This window comes from Crocuta crocuta, unplaced genomic scaffold (genome assembly GCF_008692635.1).
Source record: "Crocuta crocuta isolate KB4526 unplaced genomic scaffold, BGI_CrCroc_1.0 scaffold7, whole genome shotgun sequence".
Classification (NCBI taxonomy): domain Eukaryota; kingdom Metazoa; phylum Chordata; class Mammalia; order Carnivora; family Hyaenidae; genus Crocuta; species Crocuta crocuta.
Genome location: NW_027531904.1, coordinates 6,295,668 through 6,310,774, shown reverse-complemented (window position 1 = coordinate 6,310,774; position 15,107 = coordinate 6,295,668). Strand labels below are relative to the sequence as shown.

General features: G+C 44.8%; 1 protein-coding gene across 2 annotated transcripts in view; it reads right to left on the bottom strand.

The window, feature by feature from the left end:
* Positions 1–15,107, bottom strand: part of WDR93 (WD repeat domain 93) — a 47,511-nt gene extending 32,404 nt beyond the window's left edge. The window contains exons 1-4 of one of the 2 annotated variants that reach the window (XM_077774376.1): positions 15,063–15,107; positions 6,274–6,621; positions 5,439–5,631; positions 3,525–3,589 (exon numbers count right to left, since the gene is read on the bottom strand). In XM_077774376.1, the coding sequence (XP_077630502.1) occupies positions 3,525–3,589; positions 5,439–5,631; positions 6,274–6,579 (564 nt within the window). In that variant the 5' untranslated portion in view covers positions 6,580–6,621; positions 15,063–15,107. The remainder of the gene's footprint in view (positions 1–3,524; positions 3,590–5,438; positions 5,632–6,273; positions 6,622–15,062) is intronic. The other variant, XM_077774375.1, reaches the window with a different exon arrangement.

Sequence of the window (15,107 nt, the reverse complement as noted above, 5' to 3'; positions counted from 1 at the left end):
GCCGTAGAGGGGACAGCATTCACAGCGGCTGTGTTCCGCTGCAGACGCGCTATCCTGTGCCAAACCCCACCAGGGCCTCAGCTCCTGCCGCCTGGACACACGCCCTCCTCCAACGGCATCAAAGTCCGCCAGTCTCACCAGCTCCTGCACCGAAAGGCCCCTTCCTGGGGTCACTCTTTACGGCAATCCGCTGTCCAGTACATCCTCCTTGGTGTCCTTCCTGCTGACGAAACCATGTCCGTTCTCCATATGGTACCATCTGACTGTTCCCCAAACCGTCGTTGCCATGACCTCCTTGTCCCCGGCAGCAGGTGCCAGCGCTCCCCGCGCCACGGCAGGTGGTGTGGGCAGGGGCCTCTGCCTCGCTGTTTGGGGTTGTGCTCATGCCGGCTGGGGACAGCTGTGACAGTGGTGGCTCCTCCTGGGGAGTGAGGGTCACTGCGGTGGCTCCGGCAGCGGTGGGGGGCGGGGGGGCTGCCCAAGGCTCCCAGGGCTCCAGTAAGTTCCTGCTACAGAGTGAACTCTAATAACATCTTTTGATGAGAAGTTTTAATTCTTTAAACAGCTTTATTAGGACTATAATAACATATCCCAACTACACATGGTTGATGTTTATTTATTTTTGAGAGAAAGAGAGAGAGACAGAGCACGAAAGGTGAGGGGCAGAGAGAGAGGGAGACACAGAATCCGAAGCAGGCTCCAGGCTCTGAGCTGTGAGCACAGAGCCGGACGCGGGGCTCCAACTCACGAGCTGTGAGATCATGATGCTTAACCAACTGAGCCACCCAGGTGCCCCCTAACTACCCATGTTGATGCTCTGACATACGTATATCCCTTGAAGCCATCACAAGACCGTGAACATACCCGTCACCCCCAAAAGGTTCCCCGTGCCCTTGGGAATCATCCCCTCCACTGTCCTCCCAGGCTGCCCCAGGCAGAAACCGATGTTCTCCGTCACTACATTAGTTTGTATCCACATTGTTCTGTGCCTTAGTATCAATAGTTCATTCCACTGTGTGATGTGAGCGTACCGCAGTTTACCTATCCGCTCACATGCTAGTGGAGGATTTCTGGGTTTTGGCTATTACACACAGAGCTGCTTATAAACATTCATGTGCATGTATTTGTATGGAAATATGCTCTTATTTCTCCTGTGTAAATATCAAGGAGTGGGATGCCTGGATTGTATGGTAGGTGTATGTTTAACTTTTCTTTTTCTTTTTTTTCTTTTTTAAATGTTTTTATTTATTGCTAGGAGAGAGAGAGAGAGACAGCGTGAGCAGGGGAGGGTCAGAGAGAGAGGGAGTCACAGACTGAAACAGGCTCCAGACTCCGAGCTGGCAGCCAGCACAGAGCCCGACGCGGGGCTCGAACCCACGAACCGCGAGATCATGACCTGAGCGAAAGTCGGACGCTTAACCGACTAAGCCACCCAGGCGCCCCTATGTTTAACTTTTCGAAAAGACTGCGAGAGGGGCGCTGACTGGCTCAGGCAGAGGAGCACGCAACTCTTGATCTTGGGGTTGTGAGTTTCAGCCCAACGCTGGGTGTAGAGATTACTTAAGTAAATTAAAAAATTAAAAACGAAAACAAAACCTGCCACAATGATTGTACCCTTATACTTTACCGCCAGCGGTGCCTGAGAGTTCCAGCTGTTCTGGGTCTCTGCCAGCACTTGGCATGGTCAGTCTTTTTAATTTTAGACATTCTCATACATGCACAGTGGTAGATCACCATGATCTTGACCTGCATTTCACTAATGACCAAGGATGCTGAGCATCTTCTTGTCTTACTGTATATCTTCTCTGGCCCGCTGTCTTCCCTTTTCAAATCCTTTGCCCATTTTAAAACCTGGGTTGTTTATTCCCTTAGTTTTGGGTTTGTGTTTTGAGAGTTGATCACATGTTCTGGATACAAGTCATTTATCAGATCTGTGATTTACAATTCTTTTCTCTCAGTCTATCGCTTGTCTTCTTATTCTTTTACCAGCGTCATTTTCAGAAGTTTTACATTTAGATGGAGTCCAATTTACCCCTTTTTTCCTGTATGGATTGTGCTTTTGATGTTGCAGCTAAAACCTTTTGGCCTAATCCTGGGTCACAAGACTTTCTCCTATGTTTTCTTCTAGAAGTTTAATGATTTTAGATTTTACACGTAGACATACAACCCATTTCAAGTTAATTTTTACGTTTGGTGTGAAAATACGTTTTTAACTTCGGTGAAGTCCAATACCAAATTTTTCTTTTATAGTCAGTGCTCTTCATATCCTAAGAAATACTGTAGCAAATATATTTTCTTGTGTTTTCTTCAAGAAAACTTTACATTTAGACCTATGATCCATCTCAAATTAATTCTTTAATTCATTTTAAATGTTTATTTCTATACTTTTGAGAGACAGAGAGTGAGCACGCATGCACACAAGCAGGGGAGGGGCAGAGAGAGAGAGAGAAAGAATCAGAAGTAGGCTCCAGGCTCTGAGCTGTCAGTGCAGAGCCCGACTCAGGGCTTGAACCCACAAACCATGAGATCATGACCAGAGTTGAAGTCAGACGCTCAAACAACATAAACCACCCAGGCACCCCTCAAATTAATTCTTACAAATGGTATAAAGTAGAGCTGAGGTTCATTTTCCCTCCCACTTGTGTGTTGTTGTTTTTTTAATGTTTAATTTTATTTTTGAGAGAGAGTGTAAGCAGGGAAGGGGTAGGGGTTGGGGGTAAGAGAGGATCAAAAGCGAGTTCTGTACTGATCCCTCCCACTTGTTAATCTAGCATTCCAGCATCATTTGTTGAAAATACTTTCTCTTCCCCTCTCACTTGCTTTGATGACCATCAATTGTATTTTTTACAAGACAAACTGCAATAAAAAATTTACAGTGGGTTCACTGAGTCACTAAACACTTTCCGAGAACCCACAGTATAGAGGCAGTATGCTAGGGGCAAGGGACCCATGGGTGAATAGTGTCCCCTGCCCTCAGGAAGGTTATGTCCGAGAGAAGCAGCAGTCATACAAACAAACGGGTATGGAGGGTGGAGAAAGTCGTGCTGTATGGGGGTGGACAGAGGAGGGAGAGACCGGTCCTCTGGGCATATGAGGGAAAGTATCTCAGAGGAGGATATATTTGAGCTGGTCTTGGAGGACATGTAAGGAAGGAGGGAGACTTAACAGGTGCACATGGTAGGCAGGGAGGCAATGAGAACACTCCCAGCAGAGGGACAGGATGCGAAGCAGCCTGGAATATTTAGGACTTGTAAGTAGTTGTTGCATATATTGGTCTGGTGCTCAATCTGGATTGGAGTCTCTTAGTATCTTCTTCTCTGGACAACATAGTAAATGAATCCGAGGCATTCAGCATGTACCCTCAGATGGGGGGCATCTTTTAATCAGATCTCTTGGAGGAGGCGCTCTGTCCAGAGAGTGGCTATCTTTCTACTCTAGGACATACGTCATCACCTCCATATGGAAAGTAAATTTCATCTGCTACAGCTCTTAGCCCAGCTATAGGTAAAAGAACAGGAACTTACCACTTCATTGATGGCTTTGATTAGGAAAAGACCATCCTTATAAAAATAAAACAGTCTAGCAATACCTGAAACAGAAAGATCAGTGACAGACCAATGAGTCGGGGAAGAAGTGGGATTTTATATCTGACTTTCTGAATCATCATCGTGCGCTCACGGGTTCTTCGGCCTCCTCCCAGCCCCTCCACAGCCCATGCTGATCCCAGTCTCCCTGCCTTCCCCCACCCCTCTCCTGACATGTTCAGGCTCTTCTCCCTCCTGGGTCCTCCCTGCCTACCCTGGCCTCTCCTCTTGTCCTGGAAGCCTCTGGAAGACACCCATAACTTGCCCCGGCACCCATAATCCAGAAGGGCAAAGGCACAGGGCCCACTGTGCAAGCAGGTCTAGCTCAACCCGATAAGCATCTGAGGGATGTCTGCTCCATGACCACATATGTGCCGGGGACAGCAGGGGCACGCTCTGCCTTCAAGTGCATCGCACTGAGGGTCACACGGAGGTGAAACCCAGCAGACGTAATGCAGTGCGATAGACGCGATCCAATCTTTCGGCCACACTCCTCCTGAGTATAACATTCCCCTCCTGCTGCTCCAAGGCTGCGCGTGCTCAGATGGAATTCTTCAGCTCAGACCACTGAGGCCTTATTCTCCTGCTGTCAAGGAATGGCACCCTCGTCCACCCCATTATCCAAGGCAGGGAGGAGGAGTCATTTTTCTCACTTCCCCACTCACATCCCCGCTCTCCTACCCCATGTGCGTATTCTACCGCTCTCCTTGAGTTTTGCCATTACGTTTACCTTTTCATTCCTTAAACTTTTTATTTTGTTTCTTTTTTTTTAATGTTTTATTTATTTCTAGGAGAGAGAGAGAGACAGCCTGAGCAGGGGAGGGTCAGAGAGAGAGGGAGTCACAGACTCTGAAACAGGCTCCAGGCTCCGAGCTGGCAGTCAGCACAGAGCCTGACGTGGGGCTCGAACCCACGAACCGCGAGATCATGACCTAAGCGAAAGTCGGACGCTTAACCGACTAAGCCACCCAGGCGCCCCTAAGCTTTTTATTTTGAACTAATTTAGGCCTAAAGAAAAGTTGCAAAAAGAGTACAGAGTTGCCATATATCCCTCGCCTCACTTCCCCAACGGATACTTACATGACCACAGCACCATATTTCCTGTCACTTTACCAGCCTGTGCCTTGGTTCAGACCTTCACAGTTTCCCTCTTCGATGAATGCAGCAGTTCTTGGGTCCCTCCCTGCCTTTTACTATTACTATTTTTTTTTAACCAGCAAAAGATGGGTTCACTTGGGAATAGTAGAGAATCGCAACCCTGGACCAGCAGACTCCTGCACGACCCCGTCTCTGCCTCTCATTTTGATTTTTCAGACTCCTACCATGGTGTCCTTCCTAAAATGCCAGTCTGGTCAGGTCACTCTCCTGCGGAAACAGGATTCCCCGGGACCCTGGCTATGGCTCCATATATGACAGTCCTCAGGAAGGCCGGGTTCACCTTCTGGCTGAAACAATCCCTGGTTTCTAGGAGCAGTGAGATTTCTGAGCACCCAAGGGGTGGGGACTCTGGGTCCACGGTGGCTGGTTCAAATCCTGCCTGTACCCTTTGCCTTCTACATTACCTCCAGTGAGTTCTTTAACCTCGATGCCTCAGATGCCTCTTCTGGAAAACAGGGATAATAAACTGTTCTTACCTCCTATGGCTGTTGCGAGAGTTAAATGGGCCAAGCTATGTGTAACGTTAGAATAGTGCTTGGCACGCCATCCTGTTCTGTAGGCGTTAGTTCATGCTACGTGGCCAGGGAGAACTTGCCATATCTGGCCTCACCCCTACCAGGAAAGGAGATTTAGTTGAACAGTCTATAGATACCTATAAATTAGGCTAAAAAATAAATAAATAAAAAGAACGAGTACCCATTTCATCCACGGGAGCAATAAGTATTTCATTCCCCAAATCTGCGGCCCAGATGGAAGTGACGTCAACCTTAAGTTTCTCCCAGACGTATAGCCGTTTAGCATCATACAGATTATAGATGGAGAACCCTTTGGCTCCTCCAATGAACACATAGTCTTGGGAAACAGCCATACAGTTTGGCATTTTGTTGAGCTGGGAAAACAAAAACAGAAAAAAAAAAAAAAAAAGGAATGATTTTCAGCTGCCCATGCCCTCATCTGCAAGAATATGAGCTGACTTTCCAAAGAGGCATGCGCGCCCTTCCTGGATAGAATATCGCCCCAAATAGTGCTCATCTAAATATCTTGCCCAAGCATCCAGACAGTCGTTGCAGTTCTACTTTTAGGGGAAAGGAGCCGGGGAAAACAAGTAAGTGGAAAACAAGTACACATTCACAACACTAACCCTGACCACGAGCCCTCCAAGGAGTGGACACGTGGCCCCATTGCCTGTACTTTTTTTCATCTAGAACTCTGCAGAAAGAGCTATAGCCGAGGCACTGGCAGATTCTCAACCATCAAGCAAGAGGGTGATGAATACGTTCAGAGATATTCTTAAATAACAACAGAATATGAAAGACTTTCCGTACAATCTTCAGCTAGCCAGAACGCCCATTCCCCCCCTGGGGCAATTATGAGATCCATTTTCATCAACGACAGCATGCTTGTAATCTTTCAAAAATGCCCCTGCTGTATTGAATGAAGGTTTCTCAGAGGAGTTCCTTCCCCGGATCAGACGTTTTCATTTATTAGCCTTCGGCTGGGAAGCAGGGTCTCCTGGTCAGCGGCCCCATACCTTGCTTTCTATGAGCGGAGGGAAGCTGGTGGCAAGCGGGGCCTGGCCCTTCTCTGCTTCCCTCACCACATCCTTCCTCATGATCACTTCCCAAGTCTGGTCAAAGAGCAGGTTCACCATCTTGTTGATCATTCGGTAAGGCTGAGGCAGGAAGTCCAGCTCCTGCTCTGAATCTTTGAAGGCAAAATCCTCTTCGTCGTCCTTAGGCCAGTCATGCTCTGCTGGGGACGGCACCTCCAGCGGTACCTTTTGGACGAAGCTGGAGAGCTTTATCTTACGGCCTTTACTTCCTTTGGGGGATGACATGGCAGAAGCTGGCACCAGAAACTTCTCTGAAACTCTGAAAAGCTGATCAAGAGAGCAAGCAAAGGTACTTTGAGAAACAGGGGAAGTTACCAGAAGATAGCACATCATCCTTTCTAGCGCTGAAACGGGCCCATGGGGACTGTTTATTCTAGAGACGGGAACTTTCTTATTTATCACAGGACTCTATTCGTATGGATATCATGTGCGTGTGGTTATATGCTCTTCATATGAGTAAGGACAGCAGTAGAAATGGGCATGGACAAGTCGCATCTTCCAGGCCAGCCCAAGATGATGTGTGCGCAGTATGGTGCAGGGAGAGGAATCTGGTATCCTGGTCACCCTTCTCCATCTCCTGCTAAGAAAGTGTCTATTTCTGTCCCAACTAGACGTCAACCTTCCTCCTAAATTCTCCTGCCTCCCCCATCTCTGCACATGGCTGTGCCCAGGCCAGCTGGGGGGTGAGCCGCGTCCACTCTCCTTCCTTTCCCCCGCCTCCGACCAGATGCCGGGGAGCACTTCAATTCCCTGCTGCCTCATTTGCTCCTTTCTCTCTAGGCCCGCTGCTGCCCACCATGAGTCCTGTAAGCACGGTGGGCCCAGGGACCGTGAGATTTTGCTAGGGGCACAGAAATGTTTGAGACTTGAAAACTGATGAAAACAACACAAAATCCTCACAAAATAAAAATTATTCAACACTCACAGAAATAGTATAAGGTTACTGGCTCCAGACTGTGTGTGGGCATCATGTTTCCATTCGTGGAAAGGAAGAAGTAATCGGTACTTTATAAAACTCAGAACTGTGCAGAGTATTTAAAAAGGCTTTCAGCTATTGTAGTTAAATGAAGGCATTTAATGTAGCACGCGGGGTCCTGCACTGTCAAAGCGCTGGGGGCTGTGGAAATCTTGTAAAAACTTGCTGCCGTCAATCTTTCCTCACCTGCTAGGGCACACCTGTGCTGTTCCCGGCTCATGGGTAGAGGAGCTAGCTGTCTGAATATGAGAAAAAGAACCACCTGAAATAATTGGTAGACCAGTAACCTGAGCTCCCACAGGGTCGGGAATAATGCCTGTTTCCGGCAGAGAGAATGGAAAGCTTCATAATTCACAAACTTTAGGTGGAGTGCTCAGAAGAGTCTTGCCAAGTAGTGGGGAAAATTAGCCCTCAAATCTTAGAAGTTACCAGATCAGGAGTGCCTGGGTGGCTAGTCAGTTAAGTGTCCGACTTCGGCTCAGGTCATGATCTCACAGTGTGTAGGTTTGAGCCCTACATTGGGCTCTGGGCTGACAGCTCAGAGCCTGGAACCAGCTTCTGATTCTGTCTCTCCCTCTCTCTCTGCCCCTCCCCTGCTTGCAGTCTGCCGCTATCTCTCTCTTTCTCTCTCTCTCTCTCAAAAATAAATAAATATTTTAAAAAATTAAAAAGAAAAAAGAAGTTACAAGATCAAACTATTGCTAAGTAACTTAACTGCATACCAAAGCAGAGCTCAGGAATATTTATAGGAATACAGAAATATCCAGCATCCAATGAAGGAAATATCTGGGACCCAATAAAAAAAAATAACCTGGGGTGCCTGGGTGGCTCAGTCGGTTAAGCGTCAGATTTTAGCTCAGGTCATGATCTCATGGTTGTGAGTTTGAGCCCCGTGTTCAGCTCTGTTCTAACAGCTCAGAGCCTGCAGTCTACTTCGGACTCTGTCTCCCTCTCTCTCTGCCCCTCCCCGGCTCATGCTTTGTCTCTCTCTCTCTCTCGAAAAAGAATAAACATTGGGGCGTCTGGGTGGCTCAGTCGGTTAAGCATCCAGCTTCAGCTCAGGTCATGATGTCCCCGCTTGTGAGTTGAAGCCCCACATGGGACTCTGTGCTGACAGCTCAGAGCCTGGAGCCTGCTTCTGATTCTGTGTCTCCTTCTCTCTCTAGCCCTCCACCACTCATACTTTGTCTGTCCCTCAAGAATAAATAAACATTAAATTTTTTTTTTATTTTAAAAAATTACCTGGCATGCAGAGGCAGGAAAACACAGCCATAATAAAGAGAAAAATCAATTAATAAAAGCTGACTCATAATCAACATAGCTATTAGATTAGCAGACCAAAAAAAAGTTTATAACTGTTATATATATACAATATATATTTATATATATTTATAATCCACATGTTCAAAAACCAAGAGGAAAGGTGAAGCAGGGATGTGGAAGATACAAAGTAACCCAAACTGAACTTTTAGAGATGAAAACTATAATGTCTGAGATGAAGAACACATTTGATTAGCTTAATCACAAGCTTTCAGAGCAAAACAAATGAGATGGACAGAAGATTAGTGTATCTAAAGATACAGCAATAGAAATAAAATGAAACAGAGAGAGAAAAAAAAATAAAGTGAGGTGTGGGAGTACCTGAAGTAGCCTAATATGTGTGGTTGAAATCCCCAAAGGAGGGAAGAGACAAAAAAAATCTGTAGAAATAGGCAAAATATTTCTAAGTTTGATGAAAACTATAAACTCACAGATCCACGAAGAAAAACAAGTCCTGAGGAAACAAAACATGAATAATGTATACCAAGGCACATCGTGATCAAAACTAAAGATGTGATAAAGACAAATTTTGAAAAGCAGCCAGGGGCGGGGGTGGGGGGTAAGACATGAATAAAGGAAAAAAAATAAAGGACAGCAGCAGATTTCCTGAAGGAAAGCACCAGTGAGAGGGCAGTGGAGCACTGTTCTAGAACACTCTACCCAACAACAGCAGTATACCGCTTCTTCTTTTTCTTTTTTTAAATGTTTATTTCTGAGAAAGAGAGAGACAGCATGAGCAGGGGAGGGTCAGAGAGGGAGGGAGACACAGAATCCTAAGCAGGATCCAGGCTCTGAGCTGTCAGCACAGAGCCCCATGCGGGGCTCGAACTCATGAACTGTGAGATCATGACCTGAGCCGAAGTCGGACACTCAACCGACTGAGCCACCCAGGCGCCCCACCACTTCTTTTTTAAGTACACATGAAATATTTACCAAGACAAGTCGTATTCTGGTCTATAAGCCAAGTCTTAATAAATTTAAAAGGACTCAAGTCATACAGACTATGTTTTCTGACCACTCAGAAGTATTTTAGAAGTAACAGAAAGGTATTTAGAAAGATGCAAAACTTCAAAAATAACACACTTCCTAATAACCTACAGACCACTACTACATACCTGTTAGAATGGCTAAAATAAAAATCAAAATATTGGCAATACTAATGAAGATGCAGAGCAAATGCACAGGAATAAAAAATGATACCCACCCTGGAAAAGGAATTGGCAGTTTCTCATGAAGTTAAACATGTATTTATATGTGACACAGCAAATGTACTCCTGGGTATCCACTCTAGGAGTATGAAAGCTTAGACTCACACAAAAGCCTGTACACAAATGTCTATAGTGGCTCTGTTTATAATTGCCAAAAATCCAAAACAATCCAAGTAGCCTTCACTGGGTAAGTGGATAAATCAATAGTGGTGTATCCACATAATGGAACACTACTTGGTAATAAAAAGTAAAAAATTACTGATATGCACACAAATATGGATGAATCTCAAAGGCATTATGCTCAGTGAGAGAAAGCAGTCTCAAAATTTATGTGCAGTGATTCTATTTATATGGCATTTCTAGAAAACGCAAAATGAGTAACAGGGGACAGATCAGTAGATGCTGGGAGTTATAGGTGAAGGGAGGATATAATTAAAAAAGGATAGCATGCGGGAGTTTTGGGGGACGATGAAGCTGTTTTATCCAGATCAGAAAGGAAGATGTAAAGCTGTCTTCATTCCTATATAATACAATGCTCTATATAGGAAATCTAATGAAATCTACTAAAACTCGTAAATGAGGTTGGCAAAGTTGCAGGATATAAGTTCAATATACAAAAACCTACTGTATTTCTGTATACTGGCAACAAAAATCAAAAGCTGAAATTTAAAAATACTACTCTAATAGTATCGAAACTGAAATGGGGATAAATCTGACAAACGTTGTATAAAACCTGTGCATGGAAAGCTGTAAAATATTGCCGAGAGGAATTAAAGAAGACCTAAGTGAATGGATTGAGATACCTTGTTTGTGGGTTGGAAGACTCAATTTTGTTAAGATGTCCATTCTTCCCAAATCTAAAATTCAACACAATCCCTATGATAGTCCAGCTGGCCTTTTTTTTTTTTTTTTAAGAAATTAAGATGCTCATTTTATAATTCATATGGCTATGCAAAGTACCTAGAATAGCCAAAATAACTTAGAAAAAGAAGGACAGAATTAGAGGACTAACACTACCTATTTCGAGACTATTATAAAACTATAGTAATCAACACAGTGTGGTATTGGCACCAAGCTACACAAATAGATCAGTGAAACCAAATAGAGAGTCCAGAATTAGACTCACATATGCAGGGGCAGCTTATGTTTGACAAAGCAAAGATAATTCCGTGGGAAAAGGATAACTTTTTTTCCAGTAAATAATGCTGCAGCAATTCAATATCCACATGAAAAGGAAAGTGAACTCTGATCTATACCTTGCAACATATGCAAAAATTCAAAGTAGATCATAGACCAAAATGTAAAATTTACAACTATATAGCTTCTAGAAGAAAATACGGGAGAAAACCTTTGCAATCTTCAGTTAGACAAAAATTTCTTAGATATGACATTGAAGCACAATCCATAAAAGAAGAAATGGGTACCTTAAACCTTTCCAAAATAAGTGTATGCTTTTCAAAAACCACCATTCAGAGAATAAAAGATAGTTCACAGTCTGGGAGAAAATGGTGGCAGGTCATATATATGAAAAATCACTTGTGTCCAGAATATTTTGCACATTCTTAAAACTAAGTAATAAGAAATGACCCAATTTTTTCAAGTGGGCCAAAGATTTGTACACTTACCTAAAGAAGATATACCGATGGCACATGGGACATGAAGAGAACTCCACTAATTCCATTAGTTAGTGAAATGGAAATTACAAGCACAATACATGTGTATTAGGATGCCTAAAAAGATCACACCAAGCCTTGTCAAGGATGTAAAGGACCCAGAACTCTTTTTTTTTTTTTTTAATGTTTTATTTATTTCTAGGAGAGAGAGAGAGAGACAGTGTGAGCAGGGGAGGGTCAGAGAGAGAGGGAGTCACAGACTCTGAAACAGGCTCCAGGCTCCGAGCTGGCAGTCAGCACAGAGCCCGACGCGGGGCTCGAACCCACGAACCGCGAGATCATGACCTAAGCGAAAGTTGGACGCTCAACCGTCTAAGCCACCCAGGCGCCCCGACCCAGAACTCTTCCAACTGTTGGGAAGGTAAAATGGTACAATCAGTTTGGAAAACAGTCTAGCAACTTCTTAAAAAGTTACCACTATAGCCAGTCATTCCACTCCTAGGGGTGATATAAAGGAACTCAAGACATACATCCACACGTAGGCTTGTACATGAATGTTCATTATGGCTTTATTTGTAGGAGCCCCAAACTGGAAACAACCCAAATGTTTATCAATAGGCAAACAGATGAACTCTCAGTCATATCCCACGTTTAGTGGGAATACAAAATAGCGCAGCCACTTTGGAAAACAGTCTGGCAATTTCTCACAAAGTTGAACATCCACTCGTCCTATGATACAGGAATTCCATTCCTACATGTTACATGAGAAAAACCTATGCTTCATATGAAAATCTGTACTTAAATATTAACAGCAGCTTTATTTATAACTGCCCCAAACTAGAAACAACACAAATGTAGTTCAGTGAGTGCAAAGATAATGAACTACGGTAGGTCCAACAATGAAATACTAGTTAACGACAAAAAATTACAAACTACTGATTATGTTAAGTGAAAGGAATCAGATAGGAAAAGCTACATACTACATGATTCACTTTGATATTGTAAAAGGCAGAATTATAGGTATGGGAAATATATAGATCTGTGTTTAGAAGCACCCTGTGCTCATCTTTATCATCTAACATATCACTGTGTTGTGTTTACTATATACTTGTGTCCCCCGCTAACATTTTACCCTAGGCTGAGAGCTTAGCACAGTGGTCAGTACACAGGCAGCATTCAATACCTTTGCCTGCAGTATCGCCCTACCCTGGGACATACATTTAGAGAATACTTTGTCTCTCCTCCAAGCACTTCCTTCTGAAAAGGACGCATAATTTGTGGGGCCAAGAGATTATCCCCACCCAGAGGCTAGATGCACCCTTCTGGAGTCTAGACCATGTTCAAGGGTACCTACACCCCTGAAGTTTACTGCCCAGATGATGCCAAGGCCTGCACAAACCTCTTTCCCATCTTTCTCTTGAGGGCAGGCCCAGATGCTAATGTGTGCACCCCTAGACGTGAAAGATGGCCAAGGCATGGCTGTTTGCAGGGGGAGGGGCAGAACTTGGATGTGGCTTGGAATATCCACACATTGTATGCAGGGTCCCTCCCAGTGATGTGGATGGGAGCCAGGAATGGGAAGAGAAGGGGTGTGGGCAAGGACCGGGGGCCAGCTCTCCCCACAGTACCGTATTCCAGCTGTGTTTCCGGGTATCCCAAGGAGCCCAAGGATTCTTTTTTTAATGTAATTCATTGTCAAGTTTAGCTAATATACAGTGTATACAAGTACACTTGGCTTTGGGAGTAGAGTCCCATGATTCATCGCTTACATACAACACCCAGTGCTCATCCCAACAAGTGCCCTCCTCAATGCCCATCAGCCATTTTCCCATCTACCCTGCCCTCCCCCAATCCACTCTGTTTGTTTTCTGCATTTAAGAGTCTCTTACGGTTTGCCTCCCTTCCTCTCTGTTTGAAACCTCTTTTCCCCCTTCCCTTCCCCCACGGTCTTCTGTTAAGTTTCTCAAATTCCACATAGGAGTGAGAACATGTGATATCTGTCTTCCTCTGACTGACTTATTTCACTTAGCATAATACCCTCCAGTTCAATCCAAGTTGTTGCAAATGGCAAGATTTCATTCTTTCTCATTCCCAAGTAGTATTCCATTCTGTATATGTACCACATCTTCTTTATCCATTCATCAGTTGATGGACATTTGGGCTCTTTCCACAATTTGGCTATTGTCGATAGCGCTGCTATAAACATTGGGGTGCACGTGCCCCTGTGAATGGTACTCCTGTATCCTTTGGATACATTCCTCGTAGTGCTATTGCTAAGAATAACTGAACTTATCATCATGAAAGTGTATTTGACAAGGTAGAAGAACAGAACATATCTAATGTGACAACTGGGTTACCTTGACTCAAAACTTCCAAATATTTAAACATATGGTATGTGGGAGACACCTGGCTGGCTCAGTCAGTGGAGCACAGGAGCTTTGATCTTGGGGTCAAGTAGAGATTACTTAAAAAAAATCTTTGGGGTGCCTGGGTGGCTCAGTCGGTTGAGCATTAGACTCTTGATTTCAGTTCAGGCCATGATCTGTTTGTGAGATCGAGCCCCACATCAGGCTCTGCACTGACAGCACAGGGCCCTGCTTGGGATTCTCTCTCACTGCCCCTCCTACTCTCTCTTTAAATAAATTAATTTAAAAGAATAAAATCTTTAAAAATAATGAAAATAGGGGCGCCTGGGTGGTTTGGTTGGTTAAGCGTCCGACTTTCGCTTGGGTCATGATCTCACGGTTCGTGGGTTCGAGCCCCGCGTCAGGCTCTGTGCTGACTGCCAGCTCAGAGCCTGGAGCCTGTTTCAGTCTGTGACTCCCTCTCTCTCTGACCCTCCCCTGCTCACGCTGTCTCTCTCTCTGTCTCCTAGAAATAAATAAAACATTTAAAAAAATAATAATGAAAATAAAATAAAAAATTAACATATGGTACATGGGTCTCTATTTGTAGTCCTACCTCGGGGCCTGCAAATGTTAGGGGCAGACCTGAGGGAAGGGAATAAAGATTACAAAAATAGGTCACCTTACTTTTTGATTACAGGAGGTACATTTTATAAAATTACTGCTATGGGAGGGGTGGGATTCCACATCCTCAGGCCCTATAAAAGTAACGTTCAGTAACGTTCAGTGGTGCAATTTCATCATCATTAACGTCTGCCTCCACTGTGTTCACGTTAGCCCTTCTAGGACTTTCTCAAATAGCAATCTTCTTACTCAATAAACCTAACAGAAAATTCTCTCACTTTACCCAGCTCTCCATGCCAGAAACACATGCCACGAACTGGCTTATCTCTGTTCTAACCATTTCCTTCCCCAGCTCTGGAGCTGCTGTTGCTCAAGGGAAACCGAGGCACAGAGGTGGGAAATGATTAGGCCCCAAAGTCCCCAAACAAAACCCCAGGGGAATCTGCATTCAGGAGGCCACATGGGTTTCCTGAGTTCCCAGGATCTCCAGGAACGGCGGAGGCTGGGGAGACGGCCCCCCGCCTCCCAGAGCCCCCCTCTAGAAGACCCAAGATATCAAAGGGTGTCCGGGGACACGCGGGAAAGGGCTGAACCCAAGCCCAAAAGCCGAGCTTACGCTCACCTGAGCCTGCCGCTTGGTGTCGCCTTAGTAACCGCCACTTCCGGC